General features: G+C 43.7%; 1 protein-coding gene across 6 annotated transcripts in view; it reads left to right on the forward strand.

The window, feature by feature from the left end:
* The window catches only part of RERE (arginine-glutamic acid dipeptide repeats), a 338,755-nt gene that overhangs the window by 267,839 nt on the left and 43,149 nt on the right, over positions 1–27,767 (forward strand). For all 6 annotated transcript variants that reach the window (XM_066606873.1, XM_066606875.1, XM_066606872.1 and 3 more), the window contains 5 exons: positions 3,987–4,035; positions 6,089–6,213; positions 6,919–7,018; positions 13,003–13,101; positions 16,368–16,448. In XM_066606873.1, coding sequence (XP_066462970.1) covers positions 3,987–4,035; positions 6,089–6,213; positions 6,919–7,018; positions 13,003–13,101; positions 16,368–16,448 — 454 coding nt within the window. The remainder of the gene's footprint in view (positions 1–3,986; positions 4,036–6,088; positions 6,214–6,918; positions 7,019–13,002; positions 13,102–16,367; positions 16,449–27,767) is intronic.

Consider the following 27,767-nt stretch of genomic DNA (forward strand, 5'->3'; position numbering starts at 1 on the left):
TGCATTTGGACATGTTCATTGGAGCACCAGCATTGTATTTGTCTGCAATTTGCATAACTGCGCACCAGCTGTTCATTAGAATGATTCTTGACATCCTCCTTTGACCCCTTTGATCGACAAGTTATGTCCATAGGATCCCCTTCCACTGGCTGTTTTTACTGGATCCTATTCTCAGTATATTTTCCACACCAGTCTGCAAAAAAAACCCACAAGGTGGGCAGTGTATCGAATCCTGACCCCAGCTAGCATAGCACAGATGACCAGGCCTTGTTGGAATTTGCCATTCAAACCTGGATTCAGACTGAAACTGATACATGGAAAACTTGCTCACTTGATTTTATGCTGCACTTCGGGGTCACTGGTCCAATTTCCATAGAGGGAAGGGCCAGCGTCTCTAATTCTCTGATATATTTAGTACATATGGATCTGTACTTGTTTTTTTGAGCCCTGGGGGCTGCATTGTGATAACCGAATTAACATAACAGAGTTTGTTTCTCTACTGATACGTTATAGTGATATCTATAGGGGTTTAACGAACACTAATACACATTGAATGAACCACTGATTTCATGGCACTGGCTTGCTATCTAATGTGTATGGAGGTGTCCAGACTCTCCTCAGATGTCCGGAGAATGAAGCATTGGGCTATTGGATTGCAACTTGCCCAATTTCTTTTTTCTTTTTCTCACAGGATGGTATTGGCAGAGATGGCCACTTATCCGCTCTCCTTAAAGCATGTGGCGTGCACAGCTGGCTCTGTACATGTCTATAGTCGGAGCTGTAGGTGACTGAGGTGGATAGGCCAGCTTTATGTCAAATGGTAAACTTTGTGTTACTGCATCAAACTTCACACTGCTACAACGTTATAGTCCAATCTTACAACTATGTATTTACTACAAATATTGGACCTTTGCGAAGTTAATTGTAAAAGATGGCTTTGAAATGCAAAAAAAAAGAAATGGCAATCCATAACCTAGTCACATCAGTACAGTATTTTAGTAACCAAAACACACTGTAGAATGTACATTTCCTGATGGGAAGTCGTACCTCCGACCAAGAGACTTGGGGAATGCACATGTGGATTATTTCCCTTGAGACTCCTCCTGTGCGGTGGCCATTATATCACTTGAGTAGGGGGGTTTCTAGGTCAGATCATTATGTATCTGTGTACTATGAGGGTCTGTGCCGCCGCTACACCTCCTCCTGCCATTTCACTTCCCCAGCGCCTCTCTGTCCAGTGCGTGTTTACCTCAGCGAGCACAGCGTTTCCATAGCAACCAGCATTTTTTCAAAGGGAAGATCTTGTCATTTTATGTAATTCACCGCAGCTGAAGAGGGCCGAAATATTAAGTTGTTGCCATGGAGACGGCTTTGATAGATCAGTTTCTTTTGTGTCTTTCTGCTATTTTTTTCCATTGCTCCTGTAGAAATTATGTAGTCCAGGAGTCTAGAATTAACACCTTCCTCACAGGGAATAAACCTCGGTCTCCAGATCACAACACTACAAATGGCGGTGGCTGGTGTTTGATGCAGTTACATTAAAGCCCTCACACTGACATTAGATCACACTGGGGTCTCGGTGGCAGGATGCACAGTAATGTTACTGCCCCCCGCAGAGAGCTGTAGTCACAGTGTGACTGCTGTTATTACCGTCTCCATGCACCGTCCATGCGTCCTGTATTATGTACCGCTATGTCTACAATAGTCATAAGAAAGATGTCTGCATGTATCCTATGGCATAACTAACATCATCTTCAACACAGCCTCTTCATATGGTGATAGAATTGTGGAAATTGGGACGTAACCAAGTTAAAAAAGAACATGTTTTATTTTATCGTTGTGTGATTAATTTATTTCAAAATGAACTTCCTATCAAAATATTGTGGACATTGGGACTTAACGTACGTTAAAAAAAAAACATGTTTTATATTATCGTTCTGTAATTTATCTATTCAAAATATAACTTCCTATCAAAATATTCGGAGGTGTAAGCGACTGGTGAAGCGAGCGGTGATGAATTATTGGCCATAGATCTTCCCTTCCGCTCGCTTTCTTGGGGTACTTCTGATAGAAAATCTCAGTTACTTTCAGTGAAGGTGTTTTGGGCCAGTAAATCTATAACCTTACAGCATCGTGTCCTCACCCATCATGTACCACCAGTTGGCCTTTATTATACCCCCATACATCCAAGTTATTGCTCACCGGAACTCCTTCTGCATGCATCTTCTTATTTCTGCTAAGTAGACATTATAATGGATGCTGGTTTTGCTTTTTTCTGTAAATAAGGATGTTATGGTCATTTATGTATAATAGAGCACACTGCAAAACCATTAAACTTCTCAAAAATCAAAACTACTGAAGAGCCATATAAAACATAATTTCTAATGCATATGAATCACAAAAACATGAATATACCAGAAGCAGATATCAATAAATGTTTAAGTTGTATAGTTATCTACCAGATCACAAAAACCACAGTGAATATTGTGACTATTACACGGCAGTCTAATATCCGGAGTACTGTGTCCTCATGATGCAATCAATATTCCCAGTTCCCATGAGCATGTGATTTTCGTTTGTCATAAGGCCACGTTTATACAACCGATATTCCAGTACGAGTTCCATCTGATATGAACAAAATTCGCACAGGCGAATAACTCAATAATTTCAATGGGTAATTTAGATGGGTGATTTTTAGCTCGCTGTGATTTAAAAAAAATTTTTTATATCCCGCGCTGTCCTATTTTTGGATGATTTGGTTCAGAAATCACCCTTTATTTCCTTTTGGTAAAAAAAAAATGCTATGCGAGTATGGTGTTGTTTTTTTTTAATTCGCTGTTCTGTTCAGAGCGGGGATGTGTATGGAAATGCTGCCCATACACAATGTATTGGACAGCGTATCATACAGAGCCCTTACAAAGGCTGTAATAATATGCCGAGAAATGGAGCATGCTGCAATTTATTTCTCTTGCGTATCAATATGCAGTGTCCACACACTGAGGTGCATGGAACAATGAAAGTCCATTGACTTTCATTGCCTCCATTCGCCGTGTATCTCACACACGATAAGCGGTAAAAACACGGTCATAGGCATCAGCTCTTACAAATTCGATATCAGTCCTAGATTCTCGGACCAATATCGCACTTGTCTATGTAAATACAGCCTAAAGACTGAGAAAAGGAAAAATTACAAGCCCTACAATGATCCTGCCACCTGAACCTATAAAGCCCAGTACAGTTCCTGACTGCTGTTAAATAAGCCCAAGTGGCACATGCCAGCCCTGTTTCTACCATGTCATAAACTGGCATCTTCAGTGGGAAAATATAGCCAAAAGGAACTGGAAGCAAAGTTTACCGCGTGGTAGCCAGATCAGTCACAAGCAGTATGATTGCGGTTTATGCAATATATATTTTATTCACATTTTCTTAAAAAAAAACCCTGAAAAGTAGAGAATGTTTGTGATGGAACATATTATGTTTTCAGTAAACCTACTATATTTCATGCTTTGCTATGTCTTTTAGATACATTCAACGTATGTACTCTCTTCCTTATGTAAGAATATATTGGATTGTTTCAAATCTCTTCCAGCTCCACAACTGGCACAAAACAGCAGTATAATTAGGGCCCTGGCCTGCACTGGGTACAGCAGGTACAGACACGCAGTCTCCTGGGGTCATCCAGTCTTGGCATGACTGGTAGTGGCTGACAGCCAGTGTTAAACCCAATCACCTCTGTGCAGATCTTTCAGGCACAATCTGCAACCTGTTTTGGAAATCTAGAGTGCCACCTGCCACCTTCTGTTCACACAATGTCCCTATCCCAGTGTTTGCTCATTGGCCGGCATGTGTTCTGTGGCAGTGTAGCAGGTACAGACACTCCTTTTGTATCTAATTTTTTCTTGTCTTAGATATATTTGGTGTAATTGCATTTGATGTGTGTTCAGCGATACTGTTATATAATCATTGATGTGCTCTTTGTATTACAGGAGGCTGAATAGCACCCAAGGAGAGATTCGCGTGGGGCCGAGTCATCAGGTACATTTTATTTGTATGCTTTTCTTTTTTTTGCTGTGATCATTCTTGTAGGGCTTGTATATATCCGTATACTGTGTCACTTTGGTGCTGACTTGCAGTGGGGATGGCGGAGTTCTGGTAGTGGCTTTCCTCGGATACAAGCTGTTTTATTGTAGTCTGTTCTTGCCTTACATTCTTGAAGACTTGAGTTCTGTTGACAGACTTGAAGGCTAACTGTATTAAAGGGATTGTCTTTGTTTTTTTTCCTATAAAACTCAGCTCCCCTGCCATAAAACAACAAAGTCATATATTCGCCTCTTGAGGCTCCCCGCTGTGTCCCGCACCACCACTTGGTCCTCGCTCTTGTTGTTTGTTTACAAGCCACAGTCCAGCTTGTTTACAAGACATAGAAGTGAATTCTGGTAAAACCCCTATGAGAGATGAATTAGAAAGATTCCCTATTAGGAAAAAGTAGACTGCCCAAATATTAAGGGAACACTTAAGCATCATAGTATAACGCTAAGTCACTTACACTGCAGGGATATCAGTCTGTGAAGAAACATAAGCAATTGTGAATCAATTTTATCTGCTTTGGTGTCAATGAAAGTGTCAACAGGTGCACCAGAGAGGGACCAGAAGGACAACCCCACAGATATGGGTTTGTAGATGGTGGCTGCAGAAAATTCCTCTCTCTTCCTTTCTGACTGATTCTACTCTAGTTTTGCTACTGCGTTTCCCCAAAAATAAGACACTGTCTTATATTAAATTTTGCCCCAAAAGAAAGTGTGTACCTGCTGCAGATCTGTACCTGCAGCGTAATTAGGTTGCACAGGTAGTCCTGCTTCTCCAGGATGGCACATCCATAAGTGCCATCGAAGGTGGTTTACTGTGTCTCCCAGCACAACTACAAGAGCGTAGAGCAGATACCAGGACCTGGACCATTACATAAGGCGAGCTGGGCAGGGTCATAAAACCTCAACTCAACATCAGGACTGGTATCTGCTCTTTTTTGTGAGGAGGAACAAGATAATCACTGCCAGAGCCCTACAAAGTGGCCTTCAGCGGGCTACTGGTCTGCATGTGTCTGACCAAACTGTTAGAAACTGACTCCTTGAGGGTGGCATGAAGACCCGCTAGCGTGTAGTGGGACCATGGCTCACAGCCCAGCACTGCAGCTCATTTGGCATTTGCCAGAGGACACCAGAGTTGGCAGGTCTGCAGTCGGCAATGTGTTCTACTTGCATATGAGAGCAGGTTCACACTGAGCATGTGACAGACGTGAATGAGTCTGGAGATGATGGAGATCATCGATATCCGATGTGTGATTTTCAGTTTTCCCCTAATTTTTGAAGCAAAGTGTTCTCTTAATTTTTCTTAGCAGTTTATGTAGGCGACAGGTGAAACACTGAGTTTTATCTAAGATCAGCAGCAGCCAAGCTACAATATTTTATGGATGTCCTGTGCCATTTTGCTGCAGAAATTGCCCTGCTAATTGTGGGCGTTAAAACCCTGCCGAAGGCTCTGATCCTCTGACTCATAATTGGCAGGTTGCAGATAAATATTGCCTTTTTAAGTATGATTTGTGTTGCATCTGTAAGAAGTAATTACAGAGGCTGGAAGCCGTTCGCCATGAAGTACTCTGCATCCTTACTGCTAATATTGCTGCAGATGACTAAAGCTGCTAATTAGGTCTCCCGACACGGAGTAATATCTGTTTAATGGCGGAGTTTACTCCCCTGAGCCTTGTCTTTTTTGCATATTTTATGGAGTTAGACCGGCCTCATCACCTTAGGAGACAGCAGATCTTACAGATTTGCCAGGGTATTCCTATTGGTTTGGATTAAACTGTACGGTCCGCATCTTAAAAATGACTTAATTTATTCTCGGCTGAGTCACTGACAGTCAGTAAACCTTTTAACGTGACACTTAGTTGGCTTGTTGGACATTTATTTTTTATATCGTAGGAATAACGTTGAGTTGGTTCTCATCCGCTCGCCTTCATTCAGTTGTAGAGGATGTTTTCGGACTGTTAGGTGCTCTGTAATGTATTATTGTCTCATACTCCACCCAACAGGCCAAGCTTCCAGAGCTACAACCTTTTCCTTCTCCTGATCGTGATCCCATCACTCAGCATGAAGAGCTGGTGTGGATGCCTGGTGTCAATGACTGCGATCTGCTGATGTATCTCAGGGCGGCCAGGTGAGCCATTTATTTTTCCAGAGGCCTTTCTTCACCTATAGCTCCTCTCTGGTCCTGGACAAAGATGGCTGAACTTGTGGCATTCGTATGCGTCATTAATCTAAGACACTACACCTGCTTTGATTGATAAGAGCTGCATACATGAGCCAAACTGGCCAGTCAGATCAGCATGTAGTGTCTTAGACTACCGATACCTACTAGTTCATCAGGTAGTGCGAGAAGTGGTTTGGGCGTCTTTGCCTGTCCAGTATTGAAGCGATACCTGAAGCATGGTCATATGACTGGCAGCATAGCCCTGTTTAATGGATATGTTTTATGTCCAGTTGAAGTTTCCATTAAACCAAAAGGGCATCACAGCATGGGCAACTTTAATATTGGTATTCTTACTGTCTTATACTGTTCCTACTCCTAACCTCACCCCCCCCCCCCAACAAAAAGCAATCTTTTATGGGTCACTGCTTGACATACACCTAGTAAATGGACATTGCAATTTTAGAATGTTATGGCATGGACCCAACCTCTAGGGCCACCACTGATATCAAAAATAAGGGAGTGCAGACCCTTAGGTATTTTCCTCACACCACAATTTCCCACCCACTAATGAAAGGGGCTGCATTGTAGTTTCCTGTGCAGCTGGGGCACTGCCATGCAGGTAAAAAAAAAAGATAAAGACCTGAAGTTTGTTTTGTGCCTTTCTTTGGACAGGAGCATGGCTGCCTTTGCAGGGATGTGTGATGGCGGGTCTACAGAAGATGGTTGTGTTGCTGCTTCTCGTGATGATACAACACTCAATGCACTTAATACAGTAAGTTTCAGTTGTGAGTGCTACCAATTATACATACACATTAGGTACAGCATATACATTTTGTGTGTATATTAAAGGGCCACGCAAGAAATATCTTTTTTTTATTCATTATGTAGGTATCCTCTCAAAAAAAATATATGTATGTATGTGATATATATAATGAAGATCATAGCTCATACTCCTAACTGTATACTTCTAGTCTGTAGTTGATTGGGGTGAGTATAGAATACAGATGGTAAAGGCAGTATTGCAGAGATTGTACAGGCTGTAGCTGATCATGGTATTGATGTGAAAGCAACATCAAGATGGTGCCTGATAAACCTCAGACAGGGGTGTGTGCCACATGGAACTGACTGCAATATACAGAAAAGGGCCTTCAGAGTATGACCGGCAATTAGATAAGGGGGGAAGAGATGGAAAAATGTCTTTTTGCTGGAGTTGCTCTTTAAGACGAAAATTGCCATGCGGCATGGTTTTTCAGGATTATATACATTTTGGTTGCCATTGAAACAATCTATCTGACAGTCCTCTAATCTGTAACCCTGTAGTAAGTGTACTTTATTTTGTCTCTTGCACTTTTAACTGATGATGTTCAGTGTCTGTGTTCTTGACTTTTTAAATGTTTTATTTTTAATTTAGCGATCAGACCATTTATTCATATTACTTGTACATCCAAGAGAGCACGAATAGACGGCAAGATGTTTTTGTTGTATTATCTTGGCACTGTGTGTCGTCGTAAAAGCTTCCCAAATCACCCGGGAGGTACTATAAGTGATTTTCAGCTGTCTGATGATTGCAATTTGACAATTTTCTGTCATGTTCATTGACAGGTAGATGAATCCTAGGGGGGCGGAGGGCCGTTATTGACAGATAAATATTAGTAATGATCTGCTCTCTTGTATCGAAATGTCATTTGTTTTTTTCTGTACCTTTTTTCCCGGTAAGTTGTGGAGGAGTCGTCCCTCTGTTTTTGCTGCTTGGATAATTACGGTATATTGTAGTCACCAGTATATGCTTTTTACTTCGTTCCAGTAAGGCGGACTTAGGCAACCTGCTGCTTTACTGCTTGAAGGCCTCACAGCAGTGTAACAGGCAGAGAGCTGCAGGCTGCATGTCTCTATTAGGAGGCCTCACAGGATGTGTTTCTATTTGGTGAAAATCATTACAGCTGTCAGATCACCTAGTAAGTTTATATATCAAAGCCACCCATTTGCTTCCTGCCGCTAAGCTTCACTTACACATATGGGAAGTATGTGGAGATGCACAAAACACAGCTTATCACATACTTGTTCTAGTAGTACACCTGATGTGTTTCATGGGTGAATTCTGACAAAACTACAGTTTTAGGCAGATTAGGAAAACCTTTTTTTTAGGAGAATTGAGGTAGGAAACCTTCCTTTTGGATCACGCTCCTCACATTGACACCGTCCATGAACCACTGACTATATTGCATGTGGTCATATCACGCCTTACATAAATAGGTGAGTATTCCTGTTTGGGAGCCAATACAATGCAGTCTTCGTAGCTGGTTGACATTGCGGGACCATGAAGTATATTGCTACATGGACACGCTCTTTGTTGCTTTTCCATGTTGGCTGTTAGAGGTTGCCTTAGGGTGCGTGCGTTCACATGTAGTGTATTTTGAAGATCTGCTCAAAATCCATACCATTTGGTGTGGATTTTGACAAGGTTTTTGCTGCAGATCCACAGCAGATTTCATCCTTTCAACTGAAGGGGTGAAGTTTGCTGCGGTTCAGTGCTGCAGAATTTGCTGCAGATTTTGGCTCTATGGGAAATCCACACCATTTCCCCTAAATGTAAAATATACCTTTATGAATAGAATCCTTGTCACTATACTAGGGCATATAAATGTCATAGAGACGAGACCTCTGTGCTGCTATGGAGAACCAGGCCCACCCACACTTACATTAAATTGATGAGCATGTAATACTGCTATTACCTACAGCTGCTGCAGGGGAAATGTCTTGGCCAGGTTTTTAGCTTCCACTATATAAGTAAAGGGATAAGGCAACCCTTTTAAAGTCCATCTAAACTCATATGGTTAGATTGCAGTCTCAGTACAGCATTGCTGAATATGTCAGCACTATAGAAACAGACAGTGAAAGTCTCGTATTTGTCACCGAGCTCTTTGTAGTGTCTTGCTCTTTGTTGTTGCTTCTGGTTTTTGCAGATAGTTATATGCAGCCCTGGGAGATATAAAAGAGCACTGGATGAGCAGTGTCATTTATTATTATGGAAATTCAATAAGGTTTCCATCCCAGCTATAAATCAAGCTTGACAATCCAGGGCTTTATTTCTGCAGTAACAGCAGCACCTGCTATCAGCAGCGCTAGTGCAGTGATTTAATGTTTCTGCACCGAGGTGGTAAAGCTGAGGTGTGCTGAGGATGGAGCGGGGACATCATGGAGCTGATAAGATATAGTGATCCATGGGAATGTAGCGCTTACTGGGGCTTTCAGAGTGTCCTTGTGTCTTGCTATTTGTAGTGTGTCGTATCCCTTTACATGCCTGGATAAGAATGTGGGCAGCCACTGTGTAAAATGAACTGTTCTAAATATAAGGCTAAGCTGGCGATGGTGGAAGCAAGTCATTACAGGAGGCCACCACTTCTCCAGGCTGTAGTCTTCAGACTCTGGGTCTCCTTGATCCAAACCAGTGCAATCTAAATAGAAAAAACGGATCTTGAGTAATATGCTAGGCAGCATCCACACTGCGTTTATGTGTACGTTAAACGTATAAGTCACAAGGGTGTAATAACACCTGCACAGGTATACACCATCTGCAGTATAACTTTTATCATGAAAAAAACGCCATCAGTTAAATGAATGTGTTTTAGATATGTTTTCATAAGTTTTTACAAAAAACATGTTTTTATATGAAAAACAAGAAGAGGGGAATCTTTTAAAAATATAACTCGTTTGTCTACGTTGATCGTTTTCTCATTTTAAAACGTGTAACGTTTTTAGAGGAGGAAACTTATTGTGCAGTACAGCATACTGTAGGATATGTCGGGCTGGAGGAAAACAGTAAAAAAAAAAAAAAATAAAGCACATTTATTTTTTTCGTCGGACACAATGTAATCAACTACGCTACAGTATACTGCAGAATAAACTGGAGCGCCAACCTGTGAAACGCGGACGAATGTATACTATACATTTGTCTGTGTTTTCTGCAAAACTCTATGCGTTTTTATATTGCTAATGGCATAAAGATGTGTACATTTAGCATACACACAAAACCCAGTGTGAGCGCTGCCTTATCTTCTGGACCATTCCAATAAAAAATCTCTGCTTAGTTAGTGTAATTATGTGTAATATGTCCAGTTAGTGTAATTATGGCGTATCTGCAGCCATCGGTGTATGCCGTAGATGCTATTGTATTTTTGGCTGTAGTATGTAGCTTTAGTACACAGTTAGGAGTAACCACCCCCTAGAAGCAACATTATGCTGGCATTTCCATAGCCCATCAATCACATCACCTTTGTTATATGATAAAGAATCATAAGCTTCTGACGGCAAAGATGCAGAACTCAGGGTTTTTTTTCTTCCAAACGCTGAAATGTAATTTTCTTAGTCTTAACTGAATTTATTCCTATGGATTGACTAAATCTTGAAATATGGACGTTTGTCGGGTATCCATAAGGCTAAGCAGATCCGAAGCTCCTTTTATATTGTGTGGAGCTGGCAATGTAATGACTCATTATAGAAGCACAGGTTGCCTGAGCCGCCTTCTCCTGCCCCATTCAGCTTAGAAACAGGAAAGGTATCTACAGAATATGCACTGTAATTGAAGATATAAATTAGAATGCAGAGCCGTGTTGAGATGTGAGAGACGGGGAATGAAGTTCATTATGAATCCAAGGAACCTTCCAGCTGTGTCACTAAAAAAAGGAAATGGTGAGATCACACTGGCTGCAGATGGCATTTTCTACATGAATGTACAGGGTTAGTCTGCACACATGGGGGACATTTATAAAGCCTTTTATGCTAGTTTTTGGCGTTAAAAAAATTGCAAATATTTGCACAAGTGGGGATTTGCAACTTTTTGTGCCACTCCTGTAATAAGTAGACTGGACATGTGGGAAGGGGTTGTGACCGTCCCGGACTGACAGATTCATGTACAATTTATACCAGAAACTAGTTTATATTCTACTAGAAATGTACACTAGGTTGGACCTGACATGCATATCTATGGAGGCGCATGGGGCAGCCAAGATGACCTAATATATGAAGAGGTGTGCGCTGCTGCATATCTTAGGCACCTCGTGCAGTGGGGAACATCATATTAAGACTGACATTTGAAATTTCCCTAATGGTTTTCTATAAGACTTTCTATCACACATATACATAATAAATAATTCACTCTTAAATGTGCAATTTATTGTCCTATTCATCCTATTCAAAACCAACAAGCAATGGTAAGGGGGACACAACTTCATTTCTGAAGTATTTTCTTACCATGACACACTAGCTCTGTACTCTGTGGCACTAAATGTGGGTACTGTTGTATTATGTCACCACCGGAAGTCAGGGGTGGCGACATAATACAGCAGTCTTCAAATTTTGTATTCCCCTAGCTTCTGATTGGCTGGAGGCATGTTTAATCCCCCTAGTGCTGTCCTGACACGGCAGTCTGTCGGGGAGGATAGCAGCAACAGTGGGAGCAGCAGCGGCAGAGCAAAACACAGTGTGAGCGGGGCACCCACCTGTCAGCGGCAGAGAGCCGGCACACCAGGTGAAAAAAGTTGGCGGACGTAGCAACGAGGGAGCAGAGGCACAGGTTAACTGCAGGGAGATTATTCCTCCAGCACCACCATGATCACACGGTCAGCAGAGGTGGTGGGTAGCAGTTGCCCAGGGGAGGTTAATGGGCGGACGCCTGCTCCGGGGAGAGTGATAGCTGCAGCGTCTGTATTGATTTTTGGCTGGCCTGGAGGGTTACCGTTAGTTTTCCTGTTAGGCTTTTATTATTAGCTGTAAATACTTCCATGTTGCTAGGACCTTCAAAAATTCAGCCAATCAGGAGCTAGGGGCGTTCCTTCATGCAAGCCCTGTCAAACCCCTAGCTTCCGGTGGCGTCCAGGTACAACAGTACCCTAGATGTGACCTGCTGTTTCCACTAGTGCAGTATACAGGAGCATGTGCTAATGAGATCAAGATAATTGGTTGGTCATTTCCGTTTAGGGCCACAGGAGCTAACCTACAGCACTGAAATTAGCGACTCATGCAAAGGGCTCACTTGTACCATGGGGAGAACTGATGCTGATAAATGAGGTTGCTCTGTAGTGGGGAATATAATGCTGTTAATCCATTTGCTGACCAAAAAAAATAAAAAATAGAGGTTGCTGTTTACTTTCCTTTCGTGAGCTGTCATCCGACTCCAGGGATAGAGGAGGCATGTTCATTGCTCTGTTTTTGGCTGCTGGAGCTTGGCTCTGTGTGTAGTACAGGGTGGGGGAGTAAGGGAGTGTTTGAGAAAAGTAATGCCAGCCTGTAAGCTGCTGCTCTAAAGTGCTATAAATGTATCCTGTCTGGGTATTTAAAGCAGAAGTGGTGGCTTATAGCTTCTGGTCTGCAAGGCTTAGCTTCTACAAACTGCTTCCTCCACCCTATGTGTTACTATGTAATGACTGTACATGATGGCTCTAATGCCTGTGACCAGCGTTATGCCCAGCAAGAAATTCTCTGGAAAATATCTACTGTGATTAAGAGGAAAATAAAGAATGGATTGGACTCTCTGATTATGACCATCCCCTAGTAGTTCATGCAGGAGGCCTTTTGCATGTTAGACTACTTTTGAGGATTGCCCTAAACGACCCCACACTTGCTGTTAATTTATCGAATGCTGCTAGTGCACTGACCTCACCAGTCTCCTCCACCTATTTTTGACTATATTTTACATGAATCTGTGTGTTCATTTTGGGGTTCTGTGTAATTTTAGCTTCATGTTTGTGTGTTTTCTAGCTACATGAAAGCAACTATGATGCTGGGAAGGCATTGCAACGTTTGGTGAAGAAGCCTGTTCCCAAACTGATAGAGAAGTGCTGGACAGAAGACGAAGTGGTAAGACAATGCAGTAGTTCATGATGTAAAAGTGAACTCCTTTCAGTGGAGATTTAGAAAAGAAGTCATGTATTACATATCAGTACAAGGAATGGTCAGAGGCAGCTGCTTCCTGTTTATAAGGACACTTTGATACACCTGGCAGAATAAATCTCCGGACTGACCCCTCTGCAGAAAATAGCCCGTTCACACATTAAAAGCCAGATAAGATGCCATAGCCTATAAAACATGATAAGGCACTTAGAACTCTTGGATGGAGTTGAGGTGATGGCAGGTTTATGTCTTGCCCTCGAAAATAGAATCAGATCGCGTTGCCTGTGTCAGTTTTGTAAGCACTTTCAGTAATACGTGGGATTCATATCTTCATCACTCCTTGAGGTTCCTAGAAACGGAAAAAGTCATTCTAACTTAAAAGTATACCTTTGATTCTTTCAGTCTACTGTCATTACCTTCAAGGGGCTTCAAAAAGGAGTTGTCCGGGCTAAAAAGGGGGTTTGCTTTGGTTATGTTTGGTATTGCAGCTCATCTTTGTTGGTCTTTTTTTTTTTTTTTTTTTGTATGCGGTTCTTTTTTTCTTTTATTTTTTTATGTCGCAATCTATAGTTTAAACAAGAATTGAAATCCTAAAATCCTGCAGCTTTCATGCTGATCACTAAAGGTTCGTTCTCATCAGCGTTGGCGGTTCTGTTCAGAATCTTCGTTCCTGTTTTCTGTTAGAATAAAATAACAGCAAATACGGTAGCGCTGTAAAATCCTGCAAAATGCTAGATGGGCAGCTGGGAAAAAAGTGCCTCCCCCTTATAGTCAGTGGGGTACATTCGGTTCTGTAATATGACGCTCTCTTTGGGCAGGGGTTGCTGTTTTTCTGCTCCCAAACAGAGCAGGAAAACTGAAACCCCTAGTGCTGATGTTGACGCTCTCTGAGCCTAACAATAGTTACAGTTGTTGTCAAGGGAAACACGGAGTTGCGTGCTACAGAGTGCACTCCTGTGAGCTGTAGCTGTCACTTGGTAGTCAAAATTGTAAAGTTAAGGCCCATTTACACAGGCCGACAGTCATTTCAGCAACTGCACGAGTGCTGACATCACCGCTAAGGTCGTTAGCGCTCGTGCAGTGCTTTCAAACTGAAGGTCGATCTGGCCTTTCGCTGGCTTCTCCTCTGCTTTTTATTTCCCGCTGAGCTCTTCCTATGGGAAGCGCTAAGCGGGGAGCTTTCATACAGCACAAGAAGCCAGCGATCTGGCGAGTGCTAACGAGGTTGTTTAAGCTGACAGAAGTGTCAGCTGAAACAACCACGAACGGAAAATGAGCGATAGTTTTACTTTCACATGTAACGATTATCGCTCACTTTCGCTCGTTTGAAGGAATTTTGAGCGATAATCATTGAGTGTAAAAGGACCTTTACACTACGAAAAAGTCTCCATGTGGCAGCCTTAAAGCCCCCACAAACATTAGACAGCAGTCGTCTGAACCCACCAATTATGGTGGAACCGCATGACTCTTATATGCGTATGAGGGACCCTTTTAGTTTTCCCCGCAGATGATGTCAATAGAAAGAAGGAATTAGGCAAGTTGAACTTCAATGTTTCCCACCAGAGATACAGCGCCACTAAAGTGCCGCCTTATCCACGGTCTTCATGTAAAACGAATCCTCAGCCGAACCAAGCTCTGCTACAATCCATTTAAGAGTCTTTTTTCATAAACAGTATGCTAAAAAGTGTCAGACTTTAAGTCTTTTGTTAACCCCTTTAGTGACCAGCTCATTTTATGCCCTGATGACCAGGCAATTTTTCAGGGTTTTTTTCTGGTTGCATTTCTAGAGTTATAACTTTTTAATTTTTCTGCCGACCTAGCCATATCAGGGCTTATTTTCTGTGAGACAAGTTGTATTTTTAGGTACATATAATGTACTGTGTCACTTTTATTATTTTGTTGTGGGGTGGGGGACATTAGAAAAAGAATTTACACCATATTTTTTTTAATTTCACTTTTACAGCGTCCAGAATGCAGAATAAATAATGCGATAATGTTATTATCTGGGTCAGCATAATTTCGGCAATACTAAGTTTACACAGTTTTTTTGAATGTTTTGTTGTTTTTGCATACTAAGTTTATTTATTTTAATTTTTTTCTTTTGTGGGATGAATTGTAGTTTTTATTGATGCCACTTAGTGATCCATATGATTTTTTTGATCACTTTCTATTCAGTTTTTCTGTGAGAAGAGATATAGAAAATCAGCTATTTTTGCCATGTTTTTAATTTTTATATTTTTGGGGGGGGGGGGTCATCATGAACATGATACCTAATTTATGATTTTTTTTTTTTTACACACAGTAAGGGCTTATTCACAGGAGCATATATCTGCCGCCAGGTTCACGGCCAGCTGATATAAGCTACCATCTGAGCTGTCTTCCCCTTCCCTGCCTCTCTCCTCCCCTCCGGCTGTTTGCAATGGGAGGGGCTAAGGTACGCACCATCTCACCCCTTCCCATTGCTGGCTGTGGACAAGGAACGGGAAGTTAGCCCGCCCCCTGCCATTGCAAACAGCTGGAGGGGAGGAGAGAGGCAGAGAGCCGGCGACAGGGAGTGAAGAGGGAAGGCAGCTCAGATTATAGTGTATATCGCCTGGCCGTGGAAAAAGGTGGCTCATATACGCTCGTGTGAATAAGCCCTAAAGGAGGAAAGGTCTGATTTTGACTTTATTTTTATAGTTTTTTTTGTTTTTTTTTAAATTCTACACTTCTTTTCACTTTTTATATTTGGCAGTAAGTTTTATTTCTGGTATAATACACTATTATACTGCAGTATATTATTGTATATTGGACTAAGAGGCTAAGCCTCAAAGTCCACCATAGATGGCAGACCCAAAGGCCATCTTCAAGCCCCTGGGTGTCATAACAACCCATAAGGGATCCCATTGCTGGGTCTGATGGCTGATAGAGGGAGCCACCTCCCTCTTTCAGCCTTCTACATGCCATGACATGTAAATTGTTAAACAGCAGGGATTGGTGGTTCCCCTGATCCCCGCTGTTATAGCATATGCTGCGCTGACACGAGAAACCTGGGTTTCCGTTCCTGCAGACACCGGAGACCTGTGTCGGTATTGTGATTCAGTGTCATAAAAAGGGTTTTGCTAAGGGGTTAAGGAGAATCAGACAATATTAAATGCATGTAGAAAGTCTCACCAAAGTTTAAGCTTTCTATTACAATAATGTCTTATATGTTTTGGTTCCTAATTCATTTGTCTTATTTGTTTTTAATACAGAAACGGTTTATTAAAGGATTAAGACAATATGGGAAGAACTTCTTCAGAATTAGAAAAGAATTGCTTCCCAGCAAAGAAACGGTGAGTGCTTGTATTGCTGCTTTGTTTTAGTGAACTGTATATTTGTGGTCCTTTTTTATAGGAATGTTTCTCTCTTTCTATGAACCCCTATGATTGAGTTAATTCTATTCATTTAAAAGTCGAGAACTGTTTTTTTTTTTGCCTCATTTCAAGGCTGTTCCAGCTAGATACTTGTTTGCTCTCACATGACTGGTTACTTGTATCATTCGGAGCAGTGGTGGTTTATTTAAGATGCAGTTATTGTTAATGTCTAATAATTACACAAATGTTTCCCATTAATTTGCCAGAGAAGTGTTTTTATGTTTCCCCTCCTGAGCGGTTTGTGAGAGGAGCACATACCGACTGACCCTCTAGTGCCTGTTGGGCAAGATAATCAGCTGATGAGTCTTTTTAGAAGCCATACAGGTAGATGCGTGAGAAAAATCCTTCTGCGCTAATAAGAGGAATAGATATGATGTGGGAACACAAACCCCCTCTTAAAGGTGATGTCCAGCCGGTCTGAGTGGAGAGACAAATTCAAAAAAGGCTAATTTATTAATGACAAATACAACATGCAGGAACAGGTAGATGTGTGAGGAACATAATAAGTCTTACATTTCCTTGTAGAATGTTATTCCACAGACATGCATTTTCCGCACCCCCACGTTAAGTGTGTTTTTTCAAAGTACCTTCAATACACATAAGGAAATGTCTCCCGAGGAAAGGCTCTACCATGGATATAGGTTTCACTTGTTTGAGTACAGTTTTTTTTCTCAGCCCATGAATGCTTTTGGCCTTTGTTCCAGTTGAAATAAATCAATACACTTCTCTACGTGAATGGAGAGACTTCCATGCACAGCAGCAGTGTCCCAACTCTTTTCCGCAGCTGAGTATTCAGCAGAAAAGTTTATGCCTGTGCACTTAAAATGCTGTAATTTATATCAGCTTACAGATACTAGGGCGCGGATGTGATAAGAGCCTGCTGGAAACAGCAGGGCGCCCCGTACAAATGTCTATGAACAGACTGCTCTTTTTTTTTTCTCCTTCCTTTCTTTTTGTGGCAGGAAGGCAGCACACAACAAGACAATTGCTGTAGATGTTTTCTAAATGTCAAGGGGACAAGAACATTGATGGAAATGCCAAGGAGCAATTTCTCCCAAGAGGAAATAGATAGCAGTGCGTGCAGTTGGGGCTTTTATTTAACCTAAAATGCAGGTGTAATGTCACTTTGTATCCTCCCATTATATAGCTGTGGATAAGCCATACTCCTTATGGTAACCTGGCACTTAGAACTGCAAAATACAACTAAATGGGAAAATCCTGCAGACCAGCAGATGATAGTCTTTGCTTAACTCCTTAAGGACCAGGTACCTTTAAGGGATTTTACTCATGTGGTGGTTTTACTGCCCTATTTTTTTTTCTTCAACTACCAAAATTATTTTTGCTCCATTTTTTCCCCCATGACATACAGGTGTATTTTTTATATCTGTTTTTCACTGACTTTTTTCCCGTCTTTCAGTTTTACTGGGGGTAAGGAGCTAAAAAAAAAAGTGATGCAGCAGCCAAAAAAGCAAACACAATTCTGGGTTGTATTAAGAGAAGCATAGAGTCTAGACCACATGAGGTAATTATCCCCCTCTACTCTTCCTTAGTCAGACCTCATCTGGAATACTGTGTCCAGTTCTGGGCCCCCCACTTTAAAAAAGACATAGACAAACTGCAGCAAGTACAGAGAAGAGCTACCAGGTTGGTGAGCAGTCTGCAAATCATGTCCAATGAGGAACGGTTAATCCCTTCAGTGGCGAGTTTCTTACCACCCTGTCAGACCCACCAGGGCAGGTTTTTTTAAATGGGCCAATCATTTAATTTCAGCTAATTTTTAAGTCTCGTTCCAAGAGCCATAACTTTTCATTTTTCCATTGTCACGGCCATACGAGGGCTTGTTTTTTTGCAGGACAAGTTGTATTTTTAATGGCATCATTTGGGTATATAGAACACATACATAGTAACATAGCATGTAGGGCTGAATGAAGACAATGTCCCTCTAGTTCAGCCTGCTTCAGCCCCCTAGTTGATGTATTGTATACCGTATATACCGGCGTATAAGACGACTTTTGAACCCCGAAAAATCGGGTCTGAAGTCGGGGGTCGTCTTATGCGCCGGTAATACAAAAAAAAAAAAAGTGTAAAAAAAAAAAATTTCATTACTCACCTCCCCCGGCGTTCTGTCGCGCTCCGGCAGGATGTCGCTCGCTCCTCGTCCCCGGCGCAGCATTGCTTTCTGAATGCGGGGCTTGAAATCCCCGCTTCCAGAAAGCTAGTACACACGCCGGCAGCCATGACAGCATTGAATGGCTGTGATTGGCTGAAGGCGCACGTGTTAGCAATCACACCCATTCAATGATGTCATTGAATAGTGTGATTGGCTGAAGCCACGTGTGTTTTAGCCAATCACAGCCATTCAATGATGTCATTGAATAGTGTGATTGGCTGAAGCCACGTGTGTTTTAGCCAATCACAGCCATTCAATGATGTCATGGCTGTCGGCGTGTGTATTAGCTTTCTGGAAGCGGGGATTTCAAGCCCCGCATTCAGAAAGCAATGCTGCGCCGGGGACGAGGAGCGAGCGACATCCTGCCGGAGCGCGACAGAACGCCGGGGGAGGTGAGTAATGAATTTTTTTTTTTTCTCCACTGTATACCGGCGTATAAGGTGACAGTTGGGGGGTCGTCTTATACGCCCCGTCGCCTTATACGCCGGTATATACGGTAACTCTTGTAAAAAAAAATTTGTAGGGAGATTATGGAGAAAAAAGAAATTCTGCCATTTGTCTGTTGGATTTCATTTTTACAGCGTTCAGCGTGCAGAATAAATAGTGTGATAACATTATTCTCTGAGTCACACGATTCCGGCAATACCAAGTTTATACAGTTTTTTTATGTTTTGCTATTTTTGTACATTTAAAACATTTTTTTCTTAAAGCTTTGCTTTTGTGTCGCCACATTCCAAGAAGCGTATTGATTTTATTTTTCCATTGCCAGAGCTCTAGAAGGCCTTGTTTTTTGCGAGATGAACTTCAGTCTTCATTTATCTAATTTTTGATCCCTTTTTATTCCATTTTTTTCTAAGGGCAAGATTAACAAATTCTGTGATTCTGGCATTTTTTTTAATTTTTCACTGCATTCTCTGAGCAGTATAAATAATAAAGTAATTCTACTGGCCAGTACGATTATGCCAATACCACATTGTAATAGTTTTTTTCTTTTTCGCTACTTTTTCACACTTTAAAAAAAATGATTTTTTTAAATTTTTTTTTTTTTATCGTTGCTTTCAAAGACTACTAGCATTTTAATTTTTTTTTATCAACGGACGTGTGTAAGGGTTTTTATTTTGCGGGATGAGTTGTACTTTTTATTAGTACTATTTGTTGATCCATGCAGCATTTTGATCACTTTCTATTCTGTTTTTTGTATGGTGAGATTAGCTATTTTTACCACGTTTTAAACTTTTTGCTGTGCACCCTGCAGATTAAATAATGTACTAACTTCCTTCTCTGGGACATTACAAACATAGAAATACCACATGTGTAATTTCAGTTTTTATCTTTTTTTTTTTTTTTTTTTAAGTAAAGGGAGAAAGGTGGGGGTTTGGCGTTTTTATTTTATTTTTTTATAATTTTTTTAAAAACATTTTTTATATTTTAGTCCAGTTAGGGGACTTGCATAATACTTTTTTTATTCTTCTAATACTCTGTTATGCCTCAGCATAGCAGGTTATTAGACAGAGTCTGCGCGTCATAGCCTAATTTAGCTGGCAGACCCGGGGGCTATATTCAAGCCTCCGGGTGCCACAGAGACTCATCAGGACCCCCTGATCACATCTAGCGGGGTCGGATGGTGACAGAGAGAGCTTGCTCCCTCTGACAGCCCTTTACATGCTGCGTTCGCACAGACCTGTTATGTAAAGGGTTAAACAGTGGAGATCGCTGGCAGACTTGGAGGCTATATTCAAGCTTCCGGGTGCCACAGACACCCATCAGGACCCCCTGATCACATGGCGCAGTGGTACGATGGTGATAGCCCCTTACATGCTGCGGTCACACAGGTAGCGGCATGTAAAGGGTTGACACAGTGGAGATCGGAGGTGTTCTCCATTCTCCGCTGTAAGAGCTGGTGCCCGGCTAACATCTGACAGCTGATCACCAGCTCTCCCTGCCACCGTGACCATCCACCGGCTTCTGACAAGCCAATGGTCTCCGTGACAACATGTATTCAGTGCAGGAGTTCAAAAAGAGAAGCAAGAAGTTGCTGGCAGGTCGGTTATATCTTCCTGCTTCTTTTTTTGAAGTGGGTGGTGTGTGTGCAGAACACAATGCCACAGCTTATGCCACAGCTTCAGATCCTTTAACCCCTTTAGTGGCACGCCCGGAAATTTTCTGGGACAAGCTCCACTGCCCATATTCATATAACCCGGAAATAGGTTTAACTATGGGAATGGGTTCCTCATTGTTTCCAACGTTTTGACATATAAATTGTACAATTTGGGATTACAAGGTGCATATGGCAATGGTTTTGATTGGCGTCAGCGGTGGGTTATTTGCCTTTTTGCAGGAGCAGAGGCTTTAATCCTGCTCCACATATTTACCACACCTGGCCCATAAGGTGTTAAAGAGAATCTGTCAACTACTTTTAGCCGTATAATCTAACCTTATGGACTGAAAGTAGGTGACAAATGGAGTCCAGGGATGTGTTATACTTACCCTCCCCATTATTCCCACGGTGTGGGCGCTGAAATCCGCCACTACAGTGCATTGAGCAGCACTGCTAGCTTGTCCACCTATTCTAATTTTATAATGGGCAGACTACTTAGCCGCACCGCTGAATGCATTCAGCAACGACTTCCAGTGCACTCACAGTGGAAACAATGGGGGAGGTAAGTAGAACACTTACATCTCCGGACTCAGCAAATCACCTACTTTTAGTCCATAAGCTTGGCTTATAGAGCTAAAAGTAGGCGACAGTCTCTTTTTAATACAGCAGACCCCATATTGAATTAAACCTCGGATCTTAATAATTGGATGACATTTGTTAGTGAACCACTCACAAAATCCTGAATTATCGGCTTTTCTAAAATATAAAAATCAATTCAAGTTTCTTATTGCAGTGTTCTACATCTAGTGGTTGGAGAAGGTTAAAAAAAACATGGCTTCTTTCTAAAAACTGCACTATACCTGTCCATGGGCCATGTCTTGTGTTGCAGCTGAACTCAATTGAAGTAAATAGGGCCAAGCTGTAATATGAGGCTGCTAACCTCACTTAAAATCAAAATGTTTCTGGACAACTTATCCAAAAATCATGGTAGGCAACAATTTTTTGTGGATACATTAGAAAACCATAATGAACCAAAGAGATTTTAAGTAATATATCTGCATCCCAGAATATTGATATGAACACATTAGTAGTATTCACAGTGAACCATCAAATCATAATTACAACCACAGTAACCAACACCACCTTCTACAGCTTAAAAAAAAAATCACGAATGCATTAGATTTTTTTTTACAAACGGTGGAAATAAGTACACTTGAAAAAAGAAAAAGTCGTCTCACCCAATCCTGCAGTTTTATGACTGCCAGCAGTTTCCAATGCTGGAGAATGCACAAGGATGCTCCAAGGGACCTTTGGAGATGTATCATTCTTTCCAAATTTTATTTATAAAAATTCCAGCACTTCTGTTAAAAATTAACTTTTATTCATTACATCATAAAAATGATCCAGGTAGTGTGATCATAACAGGCCCTGCGCGTTTCCAGTGTTACCGTTCTTAATCATGCCATATAAATAAATGCAAAAAACCCCTCAGTTTTAATAGCAATTCTACTCAAATCAAGCAATACAGATCATATGATTTGTAAGTGTTTCATTAACATCATGATGCAATAAATAAAAGTTAAATTGTAACAGTAGTGCTGGGATGTTTCTAAGGAAAGCATGGAAATAAGTGCTGTATTTTTACAGACTGTCCAGGAATTTACAGGTAAAGGCTGATTTAGACAACGATCATCACGCAAAAAATCTTTTGAGCGATTTTCTAGTGATAATCGTTGTGTTCTTTAACAGCGTAAGGTGATCGCTCAAATGTTGAGTAATCACCTTGCGCTCCAAGCAGAGGATGCAGAAGACAAGCGGGGTGTCCCTGCTTGTCTTCTGCATCCAGCTGTTCCCTGCTCGCGGCACCCGGTTGTTATGCAGCCGAGCACTCCGAGCGGGGTATAGAGAACAGAGCTGGAACGCTCTGTTCTTCATACCCAGCCTGTCTTCAGGGAGCAGGATACAGCTGAAACAAAAGTATCAGCTGTATCCTGCTGTGAATGCCTGATAACTGATCTTTCAGCATGCTGAAAGATCAGCGATGGCTTAACGAAAACTGCATGATGTCAGTGCAGTTAGCCACAACGATTATCGCTCAAAAGACTGCTTTGAGCGAAAAGCGTTGTGTCTAAAAGGGCCTTTATAGGCATTTTTGCTGCAGTAGTGCCCACAACCTGTGGACAGGTGTGACATTGTTTTTGGAAGAACACAGTACAACCCATTAAAGCAATTTCAATTTTCAGTGTGTAACTCCATATATGATGATTCAAAGTGCTTCCAAAGGTGATGCTTCACTATGCTTTTCAAATGGAATTTGTAAGCAGACATGCAAGGGTAGTAAAATTTTAGGTTGTGGCTTCAGCAGGTTGGATCATGATGTTAGTTTGTAGAGATGAGCGAACACCAAAATGTTCGGGTGTTCGTTATTCGGAACGAACTTCCCGTGATGCTCGAGGGTTCGTTTCGAACAACGAACCCCATTGAAGTCAATGGGCGACCCGAGCATTTTTGTATTTCGCCGATGCTCGCTAAGGTTTTCATGTGTGAAAATCTGGGCAATTCAGGAAAGTGATGGGAATGACACAGTGACGGATAGGGCAGGCGAGGGGCTACGTGTTGGGCTGCATCTCAAGTTCACAGGACCCACTATTAAGCCACAATACCGGCAAGATTGGGCCCCCCCCCCTCCCAACAACTTTTACTTCTGAAAAGCCCTCATTAGCATGGCATACCTTTGCTAAGCACCACACTACCTCCAACAAAGCACAATCACTGCCTGCATGACACTCCACTGACACTTCTCCTGGGTTACATGCTGCCCAACCGCCCCCCCTCCCCCCCACAGCGCACACCAAAGTGTCCCTGGGCAGCCTTCAGCTGCCCTCATGCCACACCACGCTCATGTCTATTTAGAATTGCGTCTGCCATGACGAGGGACCGCAGGCACACACTGCAGAGGTTGGCACGGCTAGGCAGCGACCCTCTTTAAAAGTGGCGGAGCGATAGCCCACAATGCTGTACAGAAGCAATGAGAAATAGAATCCTGTGCCACCGCCATCAGGAGCTGCACACGTGGGCATAGCAATGGGGAACCTATGTGCCACACACTATTCATTCTGTCAAGGTGTCTGCATGCCCCAGTCAGACCGGGCTTTTTAATTCATAGACACAGGCAGGTACAACTCCCTATTGTGAAGTCCCTGTCGACCCACAGCATGGGTGGCTCCCTGGAACCCACCGGCGGTACACAGAAATATCCCATTGCATTGCCCAACACAGCTGAGGTAGTAATGTCGTGCTTAATGCAGGTGGGCTTCGGCCCACACTGCATGCCCCAGTCTGACTGGGGTTCTTTATAAGTGTACAGATGTAGTAAAAACTCCGTGTGCACCTACAGCATGGGTGGGTGCCAGGAAGCCACCGGCGGTACATAGAAATATCCCATTGCATTGCCCAACACAGCTGAGGTAGTAATGTTGTGCTTAACCCTTTCCAATCCAATTTGTATATGGTTTTCCTAGGGGGCTTACTCTTTTTCTGCTGTTATACAACGGCGCTATATGCTGGCTAAAGCCAGTACTGCATGAGCTGACACGTAGGATAGGCTCCGACAGCAGAGAGGCTGGCAATATACAGTAAGAGAACCCCGACGGACGTCTACCAACAACGGAGCTGTACAGCCTTAAACCCTAATGTCTTCACAGGTCACACAGTGGACTGGAAAGGGTTAATGCAGGTGGGTTTCGGCCCACACTGCATGCCCCAGTCAGACTGGGGTTCTTTACAAGTGGACACATGTAGGTTAAACTCCCTGTGGACCCACTGCCTGGGTGGGTGCCAGGAAGCCACCGGCGGTACATAGAAATATCCCATTGCATTGCCCAACACAGCTGAGGTAGTAATGTCGTGCGTAATACAGGTGGGCTTCGGCCCACACTGCATGCCCCAGTCAGACGGGTTCTTTAGAAGTGTACAGATGTATTAAAAACTCAGTGTGCACCTACAGCATGGGTGGCTCCCTGGAACCCACCGGCGGTACATAAAAATATCCCATTGCATTGCCCAACACAGCTGAGGTAACGTCAGCTGTAATGCAGGTGGCCTAAAAATTAATTTGATTACACTGTAGGCGAGGGCCCACAAAAATTGCTGTATCAACAGTACTAATGTACATCCCAAAAATTGGCCATGGCCAGCCAAGAGGGCAGGTGAAACCCATTAATCGCTTTGGTTAATGTGGCTTAAGTGGTAACTAGGCCTGGAGGCAGCCCAGTGTAACGAAAAATTGGTTCAAGTTAAAGTTCCAACGCTTTTAAGAGCATTGAAACTTATAAAAATTGTTCTGAAAAATTATTTGAGTGAGCCTTGTGGCCCTAAGAAAAATTGCCCGTTCAGCGTGATTACGTGAGGTTTCAGGAGGAGGAGCAGGAGGAGGAGGAGGAGGAGGAATATTAGACACAGATTGATGAAGCAGAAATGTCCCCGTTTTGGATGGTGAGAGAGAACGTAGCTTCCATCCGCGGGTGCAGCCTACGTATTGCTTACGTATCGCTGCTGTCCGCTGGTGGAGAACAGAAGTCTGGGGAAATCCAGCCTTTGTTCATCTTGATGAGTGTTAGCCTGTCGGCACTGTCGGTTGACAAGCGGCTACGCTTATCTGTGATGATTCCCCCAGCCGCACTAAACACCCTTTCCGACAAGACGCTAGCCGCAGGACAAGCAAGCACCTCCAGGGCATACAGCGCTAGTTCAGGCCACATGTCCAGCTTCGACACCCAGTAGTTGTAGGGGGCAGAGGCGTCACCAAGGATGGTCGTGCGATCCGCTACGTACTCCCTCACCATCCTTTTACAGTGCTCCCGCCGACTCAGCCGTGACTGGGGAGCGGTGACACAGTCTTGGTGGGGAGCCATAAAGCTGGCCAGGCCCTTAAAGACTGTTGCACTGCCTGGGATGTACATGCTGCTCGATCTACGCACATCCCCTGCTACCTTGCCCTCGGTACTGCGCCTTCTGCCACTAGCGCTGTCGGCTGGGAATTTTACCATCAGCTTGTCCGCAAGGGTCCTGTGGTATAGCAACACTCTCGAACCCCTTTCCTCTTCGGGAATCAGAGTGGGCAGGTTCTCCTTATACCGTGGATCGAGCAGTGTGTACACCCAGTAATCCGTAGTGGCCAGAATGCGTGCAACGCGAGGGTCACGAGAAAGGCATCCTAACATGAAGTCAGCCATGTGTGCCAGGGTACCTGTATGCAACACATGGCTGTCTTCACTAGGAAGATCACTTTCAGGATCCTCCTCCTCCTCCTCCTCCTCCTCAGGCCATACACGCTGAAAGGATGACAGGCAATCAGCCGGTGTACCGTCAGCAGCGGCCCAAGCTGTCTCTTCCCCCCCCTCCTCCTCATCCTCCTCATGCTCCTCCTCCTCCTCCTGTACGCGCTGAGAAATAGACAGGAGGGTGCCCTGACTATCCAGCGGCATACTGTCTTCCCCCGCCCCCGTTTCCGAGCGCAAAGCAGCTGCCTTTATGGTTTGCAGGGAATTTCTCAAGATGCATAGCAGAGGAATGGTGACGCTAATGATTGTAGCATCGCCGCTCACCACCTGGGTAGACTCCTCAAAATTACCAAGGACATGGCAGATGTCTGCCAACCAGGCCCACTCTTCTGAAAGGAATCGAGGAGGCTGACTCCCACTGCGCCGCCCATGTTGGAGTTGGTATTCCACTATAGCTCTACGTTGTTCATAGAGCCTGGCCAACATGTGGAGCGTAGAGTTCCACCGTGTGGGCACGTCGCACAGCAGTCGGTGCACTGGCAGCTTAAAGTGATGTTGCAGGGTGCGCAGGGTGGCAGCGTCCGTGTGGGACTTGCGGAAATGTGCGCAGAGCCGGCGCGCCTTTACGAGCAGGTCTGACAAGCGTGGGTAGCTTTTCAGAAACCGCTGAACCACCAAATTAAAGACGTGGGCCAGGCATGGCACGTGCGTGAGGCTGCCAAGCTGCAGAGCCGCCACCAGGTTACGGCCGTTGTCACACACGACCATGCCCGGTTGGAGGCTCAGCGGCGCAAGCCAGCGGTCGGTCTGCTGTGTCAGACCCTGCAGCAGTTCGTGGGCCGTGTGCCTCTTATCGCCTAAGCTGAGTAGTTTCAGCACGGCCTGCTGACGCTTGCCCACCGCTGTGCTGCCACACCGCGCGACACCGACTGCTGGCGACATGCTGCTGCTAACACATCTTGATTGCGAGACAGAGGAGGAGGAGGAGGAGGGTGCTTTAGTGGAGGAAGCATACACCTCCGCAGATACCAGCACCGAGCTGGGGCCCGCAATTCTGGGGGTGGGTAGGACGTGAGCGGTCCCAGGCTCTGACTCTGTCCCAGCCTCCACTAAATTCACCCAATGTGCCGTCAGGGAGATGTAGTGGCCCTGCCCGCCTGTGCTTGTCCACGTGTCCGTAGTTAAGTGGACCGTGGCAGTAACCGCGTTGGTGAGGGCGCGCACAATGTTGCGGGAGACGTGGTCGTGCAGGGCTGGGACGGCACATCGGGAAAAGTAGTGGCGACTGGGAACTGAGTAGCGCGGGGCCGCCGCCTCCATGATACTTTTGAAGGACTCCGTTTCCACAACCCTATACGGCAGCATCTCAAGGCTGATGAATTTTGCTATGCGGACGGTTAACGTTTGAGCGTGCGGGTGCGTGGCGGCGTACTTGCACTTGCGCTCGAACACTTGCGCAAGCGACGGCTGAACGGTGCGCTGAACTACACTGCTGGATGGGGCCGAGGACAGCGGAGATGAGGGTGTGGGTGCAGGCCATGAGGCGGTAGTGCCTGTGTCCTGAGAGGGGGGTTGCATCTCAGTGGCAGGTTGGGGCACAGGGGGAGAGGCAGGGGTGCAAACCGGAGGCGGTGAACGGCCTTCGTCCCACCTTGTGGGGTGCTTGGCCATCATATGTCTGCGCATGG

This window comes from Eleutherodactylus coqui, chromosome 6, assembly GCF_035609145.1.
Source record: "Eleutherodactylus coqui strain aEleCoq1 chromosome 6, aEleCoq1.hap1, whole genome shotgun sequence".
Taxonomy (NCBI): Eukaryota; Metazoa; Chordata; class Amphibia; order Anura; family Eleutherodactylidae; genus Eleutherodactylus; species Eleutherodactylus coqui.